A 22,704-nucleotide genomic window follows, 5' to 3' on the forward strand; every position below is an offset into this window, starting at 1 on the left:
AGATAGTGATTAGCAAGTGCTTGAATCTGACAGAAGTCACTTGTGACCAGCCCATGAACTCAGCGGGGAGGAGTGCGCACACTGCAGGGAAGATAAAAAAGCGCATTTCTCATTGTGTGTTGGAGGGGATTTTTGCACATCCCTCTCTCTCTGTCTCTCATGCCTGGCTCAGAATATTTACTTCTGTGTCACCAAACAATTCACATAATGATCGGTCTCCTCTGCCACAGATTGCTGCTCTCAAACAGCATGCACTTCAAACAAGATCAAATAATGAACATATCAGAGGAAAGCCGGCCAGGCTGCTACTTCAAAAAGGAAAGATGAAGACAGTCTAGCTCCTACTTGCCTTCTTCCAGGGTCTTTGCAAATTTCACTTCACTATCTGCTCCCTGAAACTCATTAAAGAAAGGGCGGGCCTTGATTTCGTAGTTTACGCCTTTCTTCAGCTCCGGAATGATAACACTGTTTTTGGTGGGAGTCCTCACTTCAAAGATCAACCACTCTGATTCTCCATAAGATGCTGGTGTAGGCCGGTACAGAATTTTATATCCTTGAATATACTGGGATTGCTGGTCCACCTGGCAAGAGAGCAGAACACAGAACACTTCCATAAACAGGCAGGAACCAGGGGAGATGCCCATGACACTGTGCACGGCCCCTGGACTATCCCTCACGCTACTCAAAGCAAACATCACTGCCAAAGCAGATAAAGGCTCCTTGCATTACAGCAAATTACAGGCCTGACTCACAAGTGCATTAATCCCTTTGATGCTGGTAGAACTGCGCTGGTTTCCCTGGATTTAGGCAGGCATTAAAGGGGGATAATGAAGTTGTATAATATCCCCCAGTTCCATGAAATGAACAGTCTCTGCATCCATGGAGGAAAAGAGCTCAGCACAGGTCAGACTGCTGCCCAATTCAATCTGCAGAGCAGGGCTGGACACATGGGGAAAGGGAGATCTACAGTGCCACAGCTCAGGGTGATGAATGTGGAGATCAAAGAGTGAGCCCGTCAACTCTCCCAAGGTGTGGAAACTTCCTAAAACCCGTGAAATAAGCACCACTTCCTGCCTGCTCCTTTTTGGAGAAAGCAAATTGAGCGGGCGGCCAGCTGGCACTGTGGCTGTGGCTGGGCTCTGTCAGAGGGCAGATCTCTCCAAAGACTTCCCCCATGTCCACCTAGCCAGTGGGAGGCCCTTTGCTAGAAGGAAAGGGCCAGGATGCAAGAGGGAACATAAAACTCAGTATGGTTACATGGATGAGACTTGGAAAAGCAAATCAAGCTGATGCTCAGTGGTCCTGAGTGCTTTTCAAACTAAGGCAATTTTATACTAAATGTATGGGTAATCAAGGGCAGGTCCAATATGTTTGACTATAGCTGAAACAGAAAGCTACCTTATACAACTGATCTTTTGTGGAGCACTCACTATCTTTTTAACTGCTGGTTTCAATTTCTGATGAATAAGGAAGTCTAATAACAAGCACAATAAAATTTTTAAAGGGCATCAGATTTTCCTGTTTTCAAAAATCTCATACAATGATATATAATAAAACTGTGTGCTGGCAATTTTAACCCAAAGAGTAACACATTTCATTTTTAATAATCACATAAAGAATGCATGTGTTAGCTGAAACTGAGGTAATGCTTATTTTTGAAATTGCAGAGAAGCCACAGGCCACCCAAGAGACTGACAAAAGCTGCCTGTCTGGAAAAGTTTGTTCTGTAAGTAAAGGTCAAACAAAATTTGCTAGGAACCTCAAAGATGCATAAGTTTAAAACAGGAGATTGCCTGCTGCAGGTGGCCATACTGCAGGTGAGAGTGTAATTACTGTGCAACACAGCAGACATTACTGCAGCATCGAGGAGCTCTGGGTGTAGGTCAGGACTCCTTTGGACTACAGCTCTTCTACAAAGTCAAAATGCCTTTTGTTCCTGTTCAAAATATTCTGCCATGGCATGGCAGGAGCTACAGCCTGTGCTGTCCCACGCTACCCCGGCAATATATTGGAATGCTCAGATGGAATTCCCACAAAGACCTCAAAACTCACTCCTTATGGTTTTATTACTGTACATGGTATAATTATATCCCCAACTTTTCCTTACTTCTGCATTCCATTTTCAAACTGATCGTTGAGTTACATTCCTCACTCTCTCAGTTCCTCTGCTATGACCTCCACGTGCCCAACCTTCTTCTTTCCTGCTGCCAGAGCAACATCAATATGACATTGTCTTTTTTACCTCTTCTCCCTGCACCAGGTGTACTCAGTGAAATTTAATGAAAAAGCAGAGCACAAGTAGCACTTTTCCTGGGGAAAAAATATTTCCAAGCATACCAAACTACTCAGCTTCTTAAAGTGTGACCCTACTGCAGTGGAAGTAGGACATCTCAGCAGGACATGTAACCACCAGGAGGGCACAGGTTTGTACTCACAGTCCAATGAACTTCAATTGAGGAGGAAGAAAGGATGGTAGGGTTGTGCAGGTGTAGCACCACGTCACCCAGCTCTCTCTGGACCTGCTTGTGATCCACACCTTGACTTGTTGGTGGAACATCTGCAATAATTTAAGATTCCATTTTCACAAGTACACATGATTGTTGAAATAAGTACATGCAAATACAAACGAGTATGTCAGAAAGTTTATGATGCTATCACTATTGAAGTTGAACCTAAGTACTTCCTAATCATGTCAGAAAAAACTACATGAAGCATTTTCTTGAGCAAATCACAAACGTTTAGTTAGTACCGACTCAAGACACTGCACTTCCTTTGACAGAAATGTGAGGGTAATGCTGCACAAAAAGACACACCACACTCAAGGACTGCTTTGGTAAATGCCTACAGCAGCAACTCTTTATTCTTTCCTGCTGGGAAAACATTCTATTGCCCACTGCCAATTCCAAGAGAAAAGGAAACCTATAAAGAGCAGCAAAAGCAGAAGCTGTATCTTTAGATAAATTCATGACAAACTTACTTGGTGTTACTACAAAATAATGTTAACAAGCAGAGAAAAGACAAATTAGTCATATGGCTGCAGCTTCTCTAATGGCAAGAGGCTTCTGTAAACAGGAGGCAGAGCCCAGTTGAGAGCTGTCTGGATCGTCTGATATTTGGTCTATCCTATAGCTGGAAGGATTATTCATATGTATGAAGGGATAAATTCCTCTCAAAACACGCAATAGTATGACAAAACCACATATTTTTTGCATACTGAGCCCTTGGAAAGCACATTTAACTGAAATGGAATGACTGTCAGATGTGTAAAATTTACAGGGTAATCACTAAGAGGGTATCCAAAATGTACTATGGAAAGCAGAGTAACAGTTTCTGTTCTAGGTTCACATCTCACTCCTTGATCACCTTATTTTAAACAAATACAATGCTGACTATGGCTAAAATTCTATGACTGGAAGTTCATGAAAAGTACTTGCAGTCATTACTACTGAAGGTAATGTGTAGTCAGTGAGTGACAAATCTGGATTCTTAGCAAGCAACATTGGTAATTACAAAAGAACAAAACCAAAAAATCCTCCACTGAGTCACTGCTATATCCAGTGACTATAACATGTAGTATGTTCTGCAAACAGTCCATTATCACACTATTTCCATCCTCCCAAAGTTCGAAAGCATAAAGATAAAAGCTTCTGTTTGGGAGCATTGCCTAAATATCACCCTGCTCAGAATGTAACAGGAAAGCCAGTGGGATAATTAGTTCTAGCTTTGCTAGTCAGAAGAGATGAGTCATCCACAATATGGATCAAACTCTTCACAGGCTGAGCCATTTGCACATCTGTGCTATAAAATGATTTGTGTGCTCTCTTGTTTCGGCTCCAAGCTTCCAAGACAGGGACTGTCAGTGAAAACACCCAGGAATGAGGTTGTTAATGTCTGTAAAGTGTGAAGATGAAGGTACTAGGCAGGCAGTGCTGAAGGGATGAAGGCACTGAAGACAGTAACCTACCTTCATCTCGGTTTGTGGAATGAACAAGCAGTTAGGACCAGACTATACCACCCTCATGACAAAAGCCAACTGGAAATTTCTGAACTTTCTTAGCTAGACCACAACTTAAACAAAAATGAAACGATATTGGAAGAAGAGCAGAACTGGTCTAAAGGACTTGCCACCCAACACTTTTGACACGTTTCTTAAAATTGGAGAAAATTTTATATGTTAGTTGTTATTTTCACTGAGGCATTGTGCAGCTCTTGGGTTTTCAGCTCTACTAAGTACCCAGAGAACAGTGAAGCTTTTCCATGTCATTATAAACCATTCAGCTGAGTGAACAGAACATTTGCTGTTTCTCAGAATCAGGTCAGTAATCAGTTAGTTTTGGACAGACACAATACTTCTCATCTCCAGAAATGAAACTACACTACATGAAAAACAGGCTCGTGCAGCTCTATTCCCAGAAATCAGGAATCACTAAAAGGTTATTAAATCTCTTCCTGGTAACAGACTTGGGAACCTGTGCAATCCTGATTTTCCATGGGGCTGTGACTCTGCTGTCCATACATATCCACTGAAATTGTCAGCCATCAGGAGAAATGCATAATACCAAAAGGCAGCAATGTGAAACTGGTCACCCCCCAGGGGACATGAGAAAGCCTGGCTTTCAGACCAACTACAGAAAACATGAGAAGTCACCAAAGAAAAACCCTTTGTTTCCTTTAGAGAACTTCCTTTCAAAAACTAACATGTACTTACTTACACAAACAAAGAAACAAACATGCAACACAGACACTCTTAATAAGCCAGTGGGTCAATTTCTCCAGTAAGTAGGAAGATCAGAAAAACAAACAAACAAACAAAAAGACAATCTTTATCACTTTTTCTTTGAAAAAGAGTGTGTCTATTTTTCTCCTTCTTAAGAATCTAAGCTTTTCTACTGGAAAAATGCAGGCTTCAGAGCTGCAATGCATTATTCCCTGTACATCATCCTAGGTGTTATTTACAGGCTACAGTGAATACAAAGATAGTTTTAATTTTACATAGCTGGACTCAGTCCATAGCTGGACTTCAGTCACAGCTGGAGTCAGTGGGTGACTCCTTCATTCACTTCTACCCAGACTTTTCTTCCACTTGGCTATCTGTAAGCACAGCTTTCTACCCTATTTTACTTCCAACAGTTGTACTATGGAAACACTTGTAACATACTGCCAAAACCTCTTTACTGGTTCGTGATGCCAAATTCCTTCAAATTTTCAACTTTTCTCTTTCCTATTGCAGCAGAAAGCAACTTAGATTACATGCTGTTTCTTTCCCTGTCTCAGTCTTGAGCCTTATTTGATTCACTGGACATAGTAATAAAATTTCCATGGAATTTGAGGATTTGTATGGGAACTCAAAAACACAAGGATTACTTTGGTTGCTAGCAAGAGCTATTCTGCAAGTTGTAACTACCTTTGGATAGGAGATACTAGGGTTCCCTTAGGCAATGCAACATGCTGTCAGAGTCTGTGTTACAGAGAAATGCAAGTTTAAGCACTGTATTTTACTGTAGTATATATTATGGCCATGATAGGTAGACAGTCCAAAGCTACCATTATTCCTGCATCTGGTATTCCTTAAGCAACTTGTGATAGCTGCTGCGGACACCCAAAATGTTCAGTATCAGAAACTTACCTTGAGTTTTCACTGGATCAGATATTTGGCTTGGGTCGCTCAGCCCATATGCATTAGCTGCTCTCACAAGGAAGAGATAAATTGCATTAGGTTTTAGCCCTTTAACTGCAAAACTCTCAGTTTTCACATTTTCAGCTACAGTTTGCCAGCTGCTCCCTGATGCATGGCTAAGGATAAAACACACAACAGCAGGTTAGCACGTGGTTCTTTAGCAACACATTACACATAAACGTAGAGACAGCAACATCACACGAGACTCACACACCTGAAGGCCTCAATTATGTAAGAGGTTGGTGTTGCACCTGAATTCAAATTAGGTTGCCATGACAATGTTACTGTGTTTCTGCTGACATCTGTAACCTCAGGCTTTGATGGAGCACTAGGAATCAAGTTTGGGTCAGTGGGTCTTGGTGGCTGCACTGGGACTCCAAACTCTGACAAAAGGAGAGAGAAACGCTGAGTATGGACAGGAAGCAGCTGTAAGCTAAATGCTGTTCACATCTGCACTGGCAATTTATGACAGAGTCAGATAACTTCTACATTTCAATTTCTGCTTCTCCTTCATGTATTTTCTCCTGATGGAGTTACCTTGGACCTCTATGAACGCGCTCCACGTGGCTTCGCCACTCGGGGTTGAGGCAATGCAGGTGTAGCGGCCGGTGTCACCCAGCTGAATGGGAGAGGAGAAGAATAAATATTTGAAACAATCAGGCACTCAGTGGGCTAGAAAAGCAATTACAGCTCTCCACGTTCCCCCATGAATATGGATAAAGGTATTAGCCTGCAAAAACTTTGCAGCAGAAACTCTCCTTCCATTAGAAGTTACTATTTTGACAATGCAAAAAATGGGTGTTTATTTCTGAGCAGTCACAAAAGAATCAGAAATGCAGATTGTAATTTAATGTTAACTATTCTGCAATGAGCAAACTGAAGGCCATTTCCTGTAGCATTTATTCCTTACTCTTCAGAGGTCCTAACAACTAAATTGAGAAGGAACTCAGATGACAAGACCCAATGTAACTGTCAACCTTCTACATAAATAATGCCCGGGGATTTACCAGGATTGGAGCACTGGAGAACAAGTCATCCTTAAAGCAAAGCTTAAATATTGCACAGGGTACATATGAGGCTCCCTGTGTTAGTATAAATTTCACTCTACAGCAGACTCAAAAAAGAATCTCCATATGTTATCCTCATCCAGTTCTCTGTGTTGGATTATTTGTCCATATGTGACTTAATCACATTTCAAAAGTGTTTCTTTTATTTTTCCCCAAAAAAGAAATGCTCTCCTCCTCAGGTCCCAGCCTCAGCAGATGAACCGAACGGAAGTGATCACAAATCAGAGTTTCAAGCTCTAAGCCAGTCTAACTTGTAACTGGCAGCAGGGCAGCTCTAGGGAATATGGTAAAGTTATGTATTCAGCCTAATCTAAAACAAAATAAAACAAAAATTACTTCATTTCAAACCACAGAAAAGATAGAGAATATCTAGTATGCTACAACTTCACATCTTAGAACATTTTAAAGTGTGCAATGCATGACCAGCAGAAATACTGGCCAGGTACTATAAGTCCCTGAGGAAGTCAGGCATTTGTCAGGTTAACTATTTTAAGCTATGTTACACTGATGAGTGAGCATGTTTAAACACTAAAAGCTTTTATGAAAAAGCTATGTACATGATTCTATTACTGAATATGCTAAACAAAGGTTTTCTTTACAAAAATTTGAATTAACTAGATAATTTTAATCTATTAGTGCTAAAGCCCAAATAATGTAATGATTTGTCTTACTAAAATATATTCCCCTTTATGTTTTAAGTACCAAATAATTCCCTTAATTAATACCTTTTTAGAGCATTTTTCATTATGAAAATAATGTGCCCTAGGCAGGTGTTAAGCATAAAGAATGTACTATCTGAAAATATGAAGTATCAAGTATTTTAGTACATTTATGTAACCTTTCATTAATTCTAAACATAGGGTTTACTACATCAAAAATGCCTGGAGGTGAAAGCACAAAATGAAACAAAGCAAGAAATCCCATTTGCCAGTTCAGGCTACCTTGGCATATCTGATCTGCAGTGCTCCTGTCTCCAGCTGCTTGATGCGAGAGTCTTGGGTGGAGATGAGGATGCCATCCTTTTTCCAGAGGATGGTGGGCATTAAAGTGCCTGTGGCCACACAGTTCAGTACCAGAGTGCCATCCACAGCTACAGTCTGATTCACAGGACCCTGCCGGATGACAGGGGGCGGCCGGTCCGCAATCACTGCCAGGAGAAACAGCAGGAAAGACATCTCTGCAACTGGAAGCAATTTTCTAATCATCTAAGCAACAGCAGTTGCTTGAGGCTTTGAAACAAACTAAAAATAATTAAACAAGTAATTAAAGTTGGAGGCATGCATTATTCAGGGCAGGGTGCATTATAATGATGCACAGCTAGGGATGTTTAAAATGATACACAACACAGTATTTTCAGAACAGAGAAAGTATTGCATATTACACACTGCTATCCTCCAGGCATTCTCCAAGTCCAATGTCTTTATGAAGTGATAATGGAAAAAGAAAGGACTTCCCAGATTCTTTGGCAAGGCAGAGATTTCACCTTCTCCATCTTTCACCACTGCCAGGCCTGTGTAACACAGCTCATAGTTCCAGCATTTAAAGTCAGAGAAAAAGGAGGTAGGCAATCAGGGGGTAACCTCACAAATACCTACTGCTTAAATAACCATTTTAATGTGCCACCAACTCATCTTGGTGCTGTGTTGTAATCATGAGATGCCCAGCAGTATTGTAAAGCTAACACAAATGGATAGAACCATTGTGGAAAGTTCCTAAAGAAAGTTTCTTCTTCCTTGAAATATTTTTCCAGTAGTTTCTGACTTTTATGAGGACTTCAGAGCCACAAAGAAAATCCCACAATCCCATTGTCTATGTCAATTTTAATGCATCTTTCACACAATGCAAATTAAGTGCTATTGATGGGTCATTTAATTATACTGCACAGAAAAATATAAACCAGTCTCAGTATTCACTGAGAGAAAAAAAAACAGGTAATACTCCATTATGCAGAAAAGAGGTAAAAGTTATTTTTTGTGTTTTGGGGATCCACTTTAGCCATAATTTTAAATGTCATAAACCTGTTCAGCAGTGGCATGGGGCTCACATGATTTAAAAACTGGTTTGGTAGCTGAAATATAAACCTGAAGTTCTGATAATCTGTGAACATTAGATATTTCTAAATTACTTTTCATAACAACAGACAGGATGTTAGCACTGTTTTTTTGGCTAAATTCCAACTCCCATAATTTCATTTGCATGTTCAAATGACATTCTGTTTTCAACTTCATTATTTATCCTTTGGTTCTTGTCCCAACCTGTTGCTACACACTTTAAGGCCATTAAAATCCTTCTCTGCATAGACAGACAAAATAAGCCTACTTATAATTTGCATTTGACTTTGACAAGTTTGTAAAGAACTTTACAGTTGGCAAAGGTAAGGAGTTGACTGATCTGTGCTTTATAGGAGAAATCTAATGACACTGAAATTCATGGCTGATTTAAGGCCACTGAAGTTGATGGCAACTCCTCCTACCTTCAGGAAAACCATTAATAAAGTCATTCTAATATCTACAAATATGCAGCATATTCTGCCTCCACTTTTATAGAAGTACCAAAAACTGCCCCAAGAAATTATAAAAAAGCATCTACACATCAGATCAATCCAGAGAATATAGTAAAGAAAATGCATTTAAAATTATTATTTCAAAGTTCATATGGCATAGGTCATTAGCAGAAAACTCTTGTAAATTTACTTCTCACCCTGCCCTGGCCTTCTCCCCAGTGAAAAAAAATGGAAAAAAATGGAAAAAAGAGGATTAGGAAATGTGGCTTAAAATTTGTGAGGAGCCAGAAGGGATGTAGCCCTATTCCTCCTATGTCAATCCAGAAGGAGGAGGAGATAAATAAACAATTTTATACTACAGGTTCACTGCATATTTCTAGTACTTTATTATTTCTATGTTCTCTACAGGGCAAAGGGCTATTTTATAGAAGCTTCTCAGACAACAGCTTCTCTCTGCTCAAATCCTCTCACTTTTCCTCTGTAAATGCTAAGATTAGCATTTTCCCCGTGTATCTCTGCTGTTAAAAATAAGAAGTATTTCTGATAATTGGCAAACTAGCCTCACATTACTTGTTGTAGTCCTGCTCCCTGTAGCTTTCTCATCTTGTATTTCTTCCTAACTACTCCTAAAAAGGGATGCATAATTTCTGTTATTCTGTTGATCTCCATACAGGCTGATTTGTTTTTCTTCCTAGCTAAAACACAGTATTAAGAAACAGGGAAAAACTAGGTAAATGAAGGGCTAAGCAAATGGCTACACAATAAAAGGGATAAAGAACCAAGCAGCAAGCAATCTGAAAGTAAATTAAATCAAGTGGGAGAAGCTAAAAAAGAGACAGATAAAAATTAACAGATCTGACAAAAATTCATACACTGAATATACTTACCAAGTACAAAATGGAAATATAGAGTTACACATCATCCAGAATTGTAAGCCCCTGACAGAGATGGCCAAACCAGGATTTTTATGTTCAAAGAAACATGCAATCCACATTTATGCAAAACAGATTTCAAAGTAGTGTCACAGCACCGCACTGCTGTCTTCAAACAAAAATAAAAAACTTGGAAACGATAAAATGAATCTGTGATTACCATCTGTAACTTCCAAGTAGGCTTTTGTTATGATACTTCCTGCAACATTTAAAGTCTGGCAGATGTAGTACCCCACATCAGATCTCTGGACATTGGTGATGGTGAGGTCTCCTGTCTGGGAAACTGAAAATCTGCTGGATGACTGAGGGGGCTGGTATGAGAACAGCAGATTCTAAAAGATGGACAGGAAAGAAAGTGGGGAAAAAATAGGTTATATAAATTCAAATATCAATATGCATAACTTTAATACAGCTAAACAAATTAATCTTTTCATATTATACAGAAAACATTCTGCTCTTCATGTCTTAAGCATGTCTATACCACAGTGTGCATAGCTTCTCTAGGATTTTTTAATGGTAAAATAGGTGCAGATGTGCACAACGAATTGTGTAAGACTTTTGAGATTGCTCTAACAGTCTCCAAGATTGATACTGGGCTTTGCATCAATTGCAACAGAGTCTAGTGAAGATGTGAAATGTACAGATACCACAATAGTGCAAGCAGCTGTGGTGAACCTCAGTAATTTGCTTCAATGTTCTTTTTTAGAACTTGCTCCAGGGCATTCGTTTGCTTTCATTTAAATGCAGATGGTGGTTTACTTATCTGTATTTTAACATTTGCCTTCCTACAAATGGAGCAGTTTTTAAAAAAAGAGATGCTCTATAGGTCTCTCTGAATAGAGTGTTTGTGTTTTATGAAAAGTTGTATAATACTGAATTAAATCCTATATCTATTTAGATAGTTTGGGTATGAAGTACATAGTGTTTACCAAAAATCAGCTAGAGGTTGAATTTCTACCTCTGGCTGAACAACTTGTGAATAAGAATATTTGAGGATCACAGAGAGTATATTTATCTCTTTCTTGGCTAACTACATTTTGCATTTCCAAAAACTGTCCAAAGGAATGGGACACAACATCCTCCAGTACTAGCAGACCCTATCCTCGACCTCCTCTTTCATTTCTCTCAATCATCACAAGTGGTCACCACTCAGCTGAGTCAAAAATGAGTAGAAAAAAGAAAAAAAAGATATACTAGACAGCATGTGGCAAAGTAAAATAAAATAAAATAAAATAAAATAAAATAAAAATATAAAATAATAGTACACTGCTAAATATATACCACCGAAGATTATAATCTAAATTTGGTCAGCAGTCTAGTTGTATGTAGGTATTCAGACAAAAATGTTGCAAATGGAGTAGAGAAGCCCATCTCCAAGTGTTCTCAATTTCTCTGCCCTATTGTTTTGCAACACAAAGAACCCTGTCATATACTCTTGCACCATTCATTCCTTCATTCACCGGAAAACCAGAATCCCATACTCCTTCTTTCCTCCCAATAAAGAATACTTTGTGTTACATACTTCCTTCAAAAGATGACTGAAAGAAAACTGCAATTCTCTTGCTGTGCTATATTGTGTTTCACCCAATAGCTTTCAAGATCCTTTACAAAGAAGATGAAAATTATTTTCCCTCCCATTCAAATAAGGAACTTGGGAGAAAAAGTGACCTATTCAGCTATGGTCTGTCAGTCAGTGATGGAGTTGGAAAGTAGTTCTCCTCAGCCCAGAACCAGAGTCCTACCCATGAAGTGATGCAGATCAATGCAGCCAATAGTTTAGTTTGCCAGAAACTCAGAAACACATGGCAAACTAACAGCTGCACCATAAACCCAGAGCCAAACTTTCTGAAAATCTGGGATTGTCTGGGGGTTTGACCAAATTTCAGCATAAGCCATCTCTCCATTTCTTAAAAGTTCTCCCGTCAGGTGAAATAGATTATCAGAGCAGTGAAACATGGAATGTTTCTAGTTGATTCACAGATTTTTTTTTCATTCATGGAGAAAACAGGAGACAGCAAAACATAGATTTTTTTCTAGTAAGACTGACATCACCTAGCATGCACATGCGCCAGAAGCAAAGAATAAGTATCCAGCATCTCCAAGCTCTAGACTTTTTTCCACATCTTTAAAACAATAATCAAAATACTTTTCTGTCATATGAAACCATTTTTAGAAGAAACTGCCAGGAAGGAGGACAGAAAGGCTGTTTCACCTGGCTCCCTTCTCTCCTCCAGAAGATGGCTGGCTGAGGGTTCCCCGTCGCCTCACACTGGAACGTCACCGTCCTCCCCAGTGCAGCCACCTGGTCTCGAGGCTTTACAACAAACTGTGGGGGCTCTGAAAGGAAAACACCAACAATAAATCAATCACACAGCCATCAGCTGATTTGAAAGAACAATTTGCCTCCTGAGTTTTTATAGTATAAACCAGAACCGTTAAGTTTCCTTAATAAGGAGAGGCAGCACAAAGACACATTGGTCTCTAACAGCCACAGCTTCAGCATCACTCAGATCATCTTTTCTGTCTGGACTCCCAATTAAAACTCTGACTGCGCAACACATGCTTTTAGTGCTTACCCAGTGTACAAGGAAATGAGTCCCACCAGCTTGATGAGACAACTTGCAGAGCAACAGTCACCAATACAAACAAATCTGCTACAATTTGTTTTTTAAAGGAGGAATAGGGCTGCGAGCCAGAAGGGAGAAATCTTTGAGGGACAACTGGCCCAGGGGTCACACTTTGTTAAGGGCTGCAAGACACACTGCTGAGTAACTATGAATTCAGGCTTACACACACAAAACTCATCATCTCTGATTTAGGAAAGCTGAGGAGAGAAAAAGCCCTTAAGTGCTTATATAATAGACTATTGATGTAGTCATGATCTCAAAAAAACTTGAAGTCAAAAGCCCAAGAAATTCTATTCAAATTATAACCACTTAAAATCTCCAGTTCAAACACACTGAGAAGGAATGATTTTAAAGGAACAGCAGAGCTAAATGTCTTCCTCATTTACATATTCAAGAGCATGTTCAAACAAAATATATATGCAAATGAAGGCAAATTTGAAACATCTGCTCAGCCTAACATTATAGATACTGCCAGCATTGTTTGATTTATACTGACTTCAACAACCCCTTCATCCAGTAGTAAGTAGAATGTCAAAAAATCATGTCAGTCACATAAAAAAAAATCAGCATAGATGGCATTAGTGATGCTAGCACAGAAAAAAAGTCTAGCATGTTCTATAGGCTGTTAATTCTTGCTTCTTGAAAAATGTGCATTACATTAAAGCCCATTTATTTATTAATTTCCATTTTTTCTGATCATCTGCCTAAAACTAATTATGCTCTTCCCCTTCTTTGGATTGAGAATAAAGGGGATATTTTGTATCTGACTTTAGGAAATCAAATGATTTTGATATTCATTTCCTTTTTTTCCCTTGCGAGCATTGATGTTTTCACAAGATTTTCCTTGTAAAACAGTGCAAAATATGTAATTCAAAGATGTGTTTGGCAAACATCAAGCAGTAGTGGCTTTATCTAGAATAAATTCAATGACACTTAAGCCCTGTAAAAAAAAATGCTTTCAGTGTTCCTATGGGCCAATTCTTGCAGTTATCTGTTCCCCCTGCCTTGTGTCTACTCCCTGGTGAGCTCATATCAGACTATATTCTTCCTACGGCCCTCCTCCTTTGAGAGGAATTTTTGAAGCATAACACTACTGTCTATATTTGGATGCAAATGCTACCTTTCCTAGCATTTCCTTAGATAAGAAATTATGCAAAGCAAAGCTAAGATTGACCCAATGTAATTAGCTGACTTCAAAACATTTAGCTCTGAAATGTCCAACCAGTACCTCGGAAGAAGATGTGGGAAGACTTTGACATGTCAGCAGGTTTGATTTGGGAGGGAGGGAGAACTGGCTGAGGGTTTGCCACGGGGTTGTGAGGCATGGAGGGGGGAAAATGGAGATGAGGGTGAAGCACCTTGGTTATGCTGCTAGATTCTACTAACAAGAATAAATTTAGCATACAGTTAAATGTAGGGCTTGGCAGGTTCTGTAATAGCCTCTGACACAATGCCACACAATGTGGAACTGAGGGCTTCTAAACCCTGTGCTAGTGCAGGGGATTTACGAGGTTTCAGGTTTTGTTGGACTCAAGGACAGGTACAACTATAAAGAAAATAAAATGGTTCTGACCACTAGAATCACCACTGTGATTATAGTACCACTTGAGGTTCTACAATCACAACCACCACTGGGTGGTTGCGATTATAGTACCTCAAGATGACCATTCAGGGACTACTTAACACAAAAAGGAAAGGGAATTTAGTCTTATAGGCAGCCATGGTAAAATTTATAAAATATAGACAGGTACATATTTCCCTAAGTATTATTCTAAATACATAGTTTGTATGGATACTACTCTAAAAATATATGCATATTGCCCATATATGTACTATTCTAAATCTATTACAATTAGTGCAAATAACAGAAATCTTATTAGCTTCAATGTTAGAAGAATTAAACAGGATTAAGAGAAACTATTATTAAATTCCATTCTGTGTTAACTGTACTGAAAGCTATTTCACTGCCTTTTTTTTTTTTAGCATAATTTAGTTTTATTTCACGCCTTGGGTCACATACATGTGGTATGTAATGATGGGACTGTAAAAGGTGCCAAAATATTAGATCCCCGTTAGAAAATCCCAACTTCTATCCGAGGAACCTTTTAACCAAACACAATTTTTTAGCACACTTTGAAGTTCAACCCATGCAGTCACTGAAGAAAGGAGACATTAGGATTTGACTCGCCACATCATATAAAAACAGAAAATTTGCAACCCATTACCTTTCTCTTTGCCATTAAGTTACCCATACTTCATGCAGAATTTATTCTGTTCGATGTGTCTTGCCAATAACAAGTGAAAGATGGGAGCTGAGTGGTTGGAGGACATGGAAGGGGATGGATGGGAAGGGGAGGAGAAGTTCCCATCACAGTGACACGATGACTAGAAGATGGCCAATAAAATTTCAACTTACCAGACACAACTAAAAACAAAAACAAAACAAAAAGAAAACATGGAATAAATAAAATTGAAACAGACATGAAACAAAGCCAAACAAAATTAAAATAAAAGCAAATTAAAAAAAATTAGAAAATGGATCCTTAGTAAGGACCTTAGAAAGCAAACACATATTCTGATATATGAAAAATAGGTTTATAATGTTGAACGACATTTTTATATTTTGATTCTTAAACAGTAATCTCTATCACATACTGAAAAGTAGGTGGTAGAGGAAAATGGGTAACAGACTGAAATGACTGGCCAGGCACTCTAGGTTCTACTCCAAGCCTTTCTGATGAACTGAGGTGTACCTTGAGTAATTTTTTTTCCCCCCACATTATTATTATTCATTTGCATCAAGATTTTTCCATGGCAAAATTAACTTAAAATCTCCAGTAAATATCAATCTGCAACATTGCTGAAATGGAACAGTAATATTTACAGCCTTTCTATAGCATCCAAACATTTACAAATGGAATATAGTTTTCTGAAACTAATATCTGTTAAAAAAGAAAGTTTTTCAAAAAATGAATAATATGCTAAGGCATTTAGGCCACATGCAAATCTCTTTAGTATAGGATTGCTGAGTCAAGGTCATAAGGCTCACTAATAAACTGTAAGTGCCAAGTATACCACAATTAAAACAAGTTTGAAAAGATTCTTAACCCTCTTAGTTGTCCCCCAAACTGGAATTTCATTAAAATATTCAAAACAAAACATTTATTAACAACAATCCATTTTTCAATGGAAATTATCAGTGGTACATTATCAAATATTAAATTATCCTTCAACCATAGTTCAAAATTTTCAAAACCTTTGAAATGGCTCAGATCCTGGCAGCGTAACTTTGCTTATAAAAGATAGGCATGTTAGAAATTATTCCAACCTCATATCAGTGATGGAAGGAACAGATTGAAAATAAATAAAAAAAGCAGAAGTAATGCATTTTGAAAATATACACAGACACTGACCAAAACAAAGAAAAAAGCTAGTAAAAAAAGAGGTTAATTTGTGATAATTACAGTAAAGGTCAAAAATTATATAATTATTTAAATGCATGCTACACTTTGGTCTTATCACTTTATGCTGAGAGTAAACCAGCTCTTGTTCAGCACGGGCACACTTTCATATCGAGTAGCTAAGCACCCTCACTTCACCATCCTCTGATAAACACATGCAGGAAACCAATAATATCCACTTTGCCAACATTCATTAGGCATGAGGAATCCTGGCCTCCAGTTCTAATAAATACAGAGGACTCCAGGTGTATTACAAAAAAAAGCAGAAAGAAAATCAGATTGAATATCGGAATGTGGAACATGTTGAAGACAAGAACCTGCAACTGCACATGCCAAACCCAGATCAACCAGATTTGAGTTTTATAAGAAACTTTTTTTCTTAAGGAAATAATCTCAAAGAGAGGAAGTTTAAAGTATCATTTTACAAAGATTTGAGTTTTAAGGAACTATTCTGGATGCGCACTAGCCTTCTTTAAATGATATTTCTCAAAAAGAAAATCAGTGTGCATTACTCTGCTCAGATTATCTGTAAGTGGAGTGGCCAAGAAATGCTACACACGAATTCCTGAGAGAAATCTGCTCTTCCCCAGGATCCAGCTCCCAGCTACTCTTGTTCATGTGTAAGTCTGTATTTCCCAGCAACCGCTGCTTTTTAACTCAAAAGCTCTTTACTAAACTTACAATCTGACATGCTCTGGAATTAGACATGATTCTCCACAAAACACCACTCATTGTACATGAAACAGCCTGATAAGAGACTTAATGGAATGAAATTCTTGAACAGAGAAAGCAACTCTAAATTATTATTTTTTCATTTGTTGAGTAGTGCCAAGAAGAGGAAAGTTCAGCCTTCTCAGTAGCAATGCAGAGCTGCTCAAGTCCTCTACTCTAAAATGTCTAACAGGGTGCTCAATTATATTTCCATAAATTAAATTAACTTCTAAGCGCTGAATTTCCCCTTTTCTTTTTATTAGACATTTCTTACTGTAGGTCAAAAATAACCCTGTCAAGCAAATATATATTTTTTGCCCACCTGTGAAAACAGAGGGGACACTGATACATGAAAATAAATCCCTGTAGAAACAGGGCATCACATTGGTTGCAAATCTGTGGAAAGGGCAAAGGGTGAAGTTTCATAGAAAAAATTTGAACAATTCTGTCAGAAGGATATCATGTGGTTTAAAAGAACAACAATAATAGCAACATCTACAACAAAGACCACATTCTTAGTTTGATTTGCAGCCTATTGATATCTAAAGTTACTAAAACTGAGAAGCAAATAGTTTCTCCTCTATTATAGCACATTTTATTTGACACCACTTTCAATTATAAAGTAAATTAATTTTCCCTCTGTTAATCATGGCTTTTCACATGGCAATTAGGTGGAATAACCTGTTTGTAAAGGCAGGAAGTTAGCATGTAAAACCGCAACTACCAAAGGAATAATATTTTTGCCTTTCATATAATTTCCATGACATGCAAGGCTTTTCAGTGAAGACACGACCAGTTGCTGAACAAAAACCAAAAGAAAAGTGGTTTCCAGTCTAGTGACGTGATCTTTTAATGCCTTATTCTTTCCAGAAATCCTATCAAGCTCGCTGGGACTATTGGTATCATTAAATCCACTCACAGGAGTAGGAATTTGCAGTTTTAGGACTTAAACTACAGCCTAGTACAGTTGCCAGATGTTAATGGAGCAACTATTACATTTGACAGATGCAGTTTTGTAGGTTCACATGATAATCAGGTTGGAAGCAACCTCAGAGGTCTCCATTCCAACCTCCTGCTCAGGAGGGTCAGCTTCAGGGTCAGTCAGGGCTTGATCCAGTCAGGGCCTGAAAAATTGCAAAGAATAACAATGCACAGACTCTGGCAGCCTGCTCTGCTGCTTGGCTGCCCAGCCAGTGGAGAAATGCCTTCTCATATCCAGCCTCAATCTGCCTTGTTTCAACTTAAATCCATTGGTCTCCTCTGCTCCCTCCATGCACTGCTGGGATAAGCCTGGGTCTGTCTCACTCTGGGATCTCATATGAGACCTCAACATGCTGTGTGCAATGCCTACACCTCTAAAAGACACATTTTATGTCTCATTTTGTAGCTGTCCTCACAGAGCTGAAGGCAAATGTTGATCTAGTGTTTCTCTAGAACCCACTGGTTTTCTCATATTTAAAATAAAATACTAGAGCGTCGCATTCATTTTTTATTCTGCCATTAGGCAAGTTAGAAGCTTCAAGTACACCACTCTTGATAGCTTGGTAGCAATTATCTATCTCAAAAAGAGTAAAATTATAGACATTTTAATTTATGTATACTAATAAGATGCTTTTGAAATCTTGAGATCCAAGGTGGTACTTAACTACTAAAGAGTATTTTGTTCAGTGTGTTTAATACTCATTAATTATTGTTCTCACTATGCTATTTACAAATATCTTCCAGGTGCTTGGAAGATATCTTGTTATTTAACTGCCACAAGTTGAACACTTTTGATTGAAGCTCAATGTGTTTCACTTTTGATTATTTTAAAAAAGTCTTCATGTCTTCAAGGACTGCTGGACACTAACAGAAGTTATAATAAAAGAAGCAAGAAAGTATAACTCTACACCAGAGAACTTAAACCATACCAACTTCCAGGCCAATAATTATGCATAACAGTCAACTTATATCCAAACTTATCCAATCAACTAATATCCAAACTTCAGCTTCTGTATAAATAACTGGCCATTATGACTAATCTAGAAAATGGCAGTCACAATGAAATTCGGATTCCTTTCAAGGAATTTTGTGATACATCACTCCCAGTTCAAGTGAAATAAATCAGAGATGGCATGTGCCTGTAGGAATGAAGCGGTAGGAGACGGGACAGGAGTATGAGCAGATGGGCTGGAGTAGACAGTGGAGTGAGAAGCTGGAATTTCCATTGGGATTGTCCAGGTCCAGACTAGACAGTGAGAGGGGAGAAACTGCAGAGCTAACAACAGAGATAGCACAGAGATTGCTGTGTTACCTGTCAGGGAGCTGAAACTCAGCTGTTTGTCATCTTCATGTGACATAAATGGGTGAGAAACCCACAGTTTATGACCTCTATTTGAAAAGTGTGGGTACAGAAAATTTGGGTACTACAGTCACATGCAGAGGAAATATAAGAGTCTGATTATGTTTAGCAAACTGATCAAACTCTGACTTTTCACACCTTAAAAAACAAACTAACAAGAAATCCTGAATAATTCCAAACAAAAACTCTGCAAAAAGCTGCCAAAATCTTCTATTCAAAAATGTGTTTAATTTCTAATCCTGCTAAACTCTGAAATCTAAAGAAACACTTTTTATGCTCAAATATCTGAATGAGGACCATTGAATACCTCCCTGCAACATGACTACCAGATATTTATGTTGGTGTTTTGCAAAAACTATTATTAAGGGAGATAGTTTAAGACAATGTGCCATGTTCCATTTCCTATCTGGTGATTTGTAGGCTATTTGTTCTTATCAAAGCAATCTGAAACTCTCAATATCCTTGATATGCACATCTCTCTACAGTCATTTGTGGGAAGTATCACTTTCTACAGAGAAATAAACAAAAGCCTGAATCTCTTGTCCTGAAAAAAATATAAATGCTGCCATTCAGCTGCCTCCTGGCTTCAGCCTGTGAAAAATACAGGAACACAAAACCAGGTACAGTACAAAAGAACTGGGATATATCACTTTTCATCCTCCCTGGACTCTCTATTTTCAGCTGTCACTTCTTGAGGTATAAATACATATCCACACAATTCACAATTTTTCCCAGATTTTCTGCTGAAGCTGCCATTCATGTGGGACCAGCCTGGGCCACCCTTACTTACTGTGAATGCTTTCACAGTGCCTGGTCCCAGAGCACCAAGTTTGACACAGAGCAGCACAAATGTCTGAGCAAAGTCTCACAGTCTGGCGCCAAGCACGCCGCAGCCACGGGGCTGAGGTAAAATGTTTACATGAGATTTTTGATGTCTCAAATCAAAAGTGATGACTTGTAACTCCAAACCCCCAGCAAGGGAGTGATGGTGGTTTATTGCATTTTTGATGAGTGGAAAAATTCTGTTTTAGATTGCTGCTGATTTGTCAGAGAAACACTTAAGTTTAAAGGAACAAGTGACTACAGTAATTTCAAATTTACCAAGCCCGAGAAGATAAAAATTAGATTGGAAACAAAAAAAAGAGATTAATTATTTTCTATAATTGTAATGTGAAGAATGAAATTAAGACAAAAACAAGTGACTTACTAGCTGGAAAATAGTTCTGATATTAAGACCACCTTTACAATTAGTGAAACCCACAAGAATGCTGTGGTTTCACAGACAGAAAAGTGAACATGGGGAAAATCTGAGTGTCAATTAGGCGCTGCTTTCCTCAACATACTTTCAAAGAGTTTTGTAGTTTTTAAAAATTTTTGTTTATTTATTTTTGTTTACAATTGATTCACATTCCCTCTTCTGCCTGAACACTGAAAACCAGTCAGGTTGCCCTGGTTTCGGCTGGGATAAAGTTAATTTTTCTTCTTAGTAGCTGGTGCAGTGCTGAGTTTTGGATTCAGTATGAGAATAATGTTGATAACACACTGATGTTTTGGTTGTTGCTGAGCAGTGCTTATCCCAAGTCAAGGACTTCTCATGCTTTGCCAAGTGAGGAAGGATACAAGAAGCTGGGAGGGAGCATGGCTGGGACAGCTGACCTGACCTGGCCAAAGGGATGCTGTATGCTATAAAATATATTGCCCAGTATTTAAACTGGTGATAACAGGTTGGGAGCTGCTGATCACTCCTCAGGGGAATGCTGGTTGTCCTTCAGCAAGTGGTGAGCAATTGTACTGTGCATCACTTCTTTCTCTTGGATTTTATTTTTTTCTCTCTCTTAATTGCTATTACTGTTTTTGTTATCATTAGTATTATTAGCATATTTTACTCTGTTTCAGCTATTAAAGTGTTCTTGTCTCAACCCACAGATTTCTGCATTTTTTTTTTGTTTGTTTGCTTGCTACTCTTTTTTCAGATTCTTCTCCCCATCCCACTTGGTGGAGAGGCATTGAGGGGCTGTGTGGTATTAGTGATCAGCTGGGGTTAAACCACAGCACGTGCTGGGCAGTAACAGAGAAACAGGCTGGCTGGAGTTTATGCCCTGCACAGAAAGTGCCTCTCTCAGGGTACTGAGGGGCTGCCACCTGCACTTGTCACTGTGCACTTCACCCAGAAGCCTCAAGACAGCTGCAGTCTGGAAATTGGTGGTCACATCATCCTGACACTGCCTCTGACCATGCAGGGCAGGATACACGCTCTCATTCCCAGCACATGGCACATGCCTGGCAGGCTGGATTTAGCCTGTGCCTCTGGACTTGAAACATAAAGAAAGGAAAAGTTCTGGCGCCTCTGTGCACTCAGGAGAGCTGATGTGCTCCAGGGGAAAGTGGTCTGAGCAGGAAAAAAGGCACGTGTCACTCCTTGGTGCTGACAGGACAGACACAGCCTTGGAAATGTCAGTGCTTCTGGAGCTGCTGCACATACCAGGCAGAGAGACAGGCCAGGGTAAGGCTTTGGAACCCCCTAAACATGGATGTCATAACACAGGCAGCCTGGCAGCTCAACAAACTCCAGAATCAATTCTAGAGATGAGCTTCAAGCACTATGGATTCATAATCAATGATTCTCCTTCCTGCACAAGCAGGTATGTGCTTTCTCCCAGCTTTGCAGTGGGAGCAGCAAGCAATTTGTTTTGAGAGCTTAGCTTATTGTTTCCCCTATTTTCCCCTCAAATGTCTCAAAGCTTCTTTCTCTCTTTGGTGGTTTAAGCTCCACCTTCTGCTGATAAATACCACAAGATCTGTGCATTAACCAAACCTCCTCCTTGGGTGCTATTCTCATTTCAAGAGCAATCAAATGGCATTAACTCCTTATGGATTTCTGGCCAGTCTGAGATTTTGTTTAAGCTGAGAGGTGTTTCTTTCCTCAACTCTGATTCAAAAGGCTGAACAGTAAAATATGGCTCTGTTTCAGCTGTGTATCAGCTGTGTAATTATATAAAGTTTCATTTTAAGAAGGTAATGAATTTTCCCTTTAAAAATCAAGATGAAAAGGGCTACATAAGTGTGCATGTTTGTCTGTATGTGTGAGGAACCCAGTACAAAAATTTGTGGGGGAAATGTACTCATATGAGACTTTTTGCTTTGCACCTGATACTAGGAAAAAATTAAGATAGATCAGAATCTGTCCTCCTGCAAGATTCAATGAAGATTTCTAGGATAAAAAACCAAAAATGCGGAAAAAGGCTTTACAATGCAGCTTTAAAGGTAGCATTTCTCAGGTTAATACATGTAGTACACAGTTTAAAATGTGTAAAAATCCTGTATTCATTGCCTTGAGGTGACAAAGAAAAATCTGAAATTTCCAGGGGAAAAGACAGAGAGGGAA

General features: G+C 38.8%; 1 protein-coding gene across 4 annotated transcripts in view; it reads right to left on the bottom strand.

Annotated features, from left to right (window-relative positions):
* ROBO1 (roundabout guidance receptor 1) overlaps window positions 1–22,704 on the bottom strand; it is a 295,059-nt gene that overhangs the window by 51,147 nt on the left and 221,208 nt on the right. For 3 of the 4 annotated variants that reach the window (XM_031063882.1, XM_031063880.1, XM_031063883.1), the window contains exons 7-15: window positions 15,223–15,231; window positions 12,392–12,516; window positions 10,340–10,511; window positions 7,686–7,891; window positions 6,215–6,296; window positions 5,892–6,060; window positions 5,627–5,793; window positions 2,436–2,557; window positions 350–581 (exon numbers count right to left, since the gene is read on the bottom strand). In XM_031063882.1, coding sequence (XP_030919742.1) covers window positions 350–581; window positions 2,436–2,557; window positions 5,627–5,793; window positions 5,892–6,060; window positions 6,215–6,296; window positions 7,686–7,891; window positions 10,340–10,511; window positions 12,392–12,516; window positions 15,223–15,231 — 1,284 coding nt within the window. The remainder of the gene's footprint in view (window positions 1–349; window positions 582–2,435; window positions 2,558–5,626; window positions 5,794–5,891; window positions 6,061–6,214; window positions 6,297–7,685; window positions 7,892–10,339; window positions 10,512–12,391; window positions 12,517–15,222; window positions 15,232–22,704) is intronic. The other variant, XM_031063881.1, reaches the window with a different exon arrangement.

Source organism: Geospiza fortis, unplaced genomic scaffold (assembly GCF_000277835.1).
Source record: "Geospiza fortis unplaced genomic scaffold, GeoFor_1.0 scaffold574, whole genome shotgun sequence".
Taxonomy (NCBI): Eukaryota; Metazoa; Chordata; class Aves; order Passeriformes; family Thraupidae; genus Geospiza; species Geospiza fortis.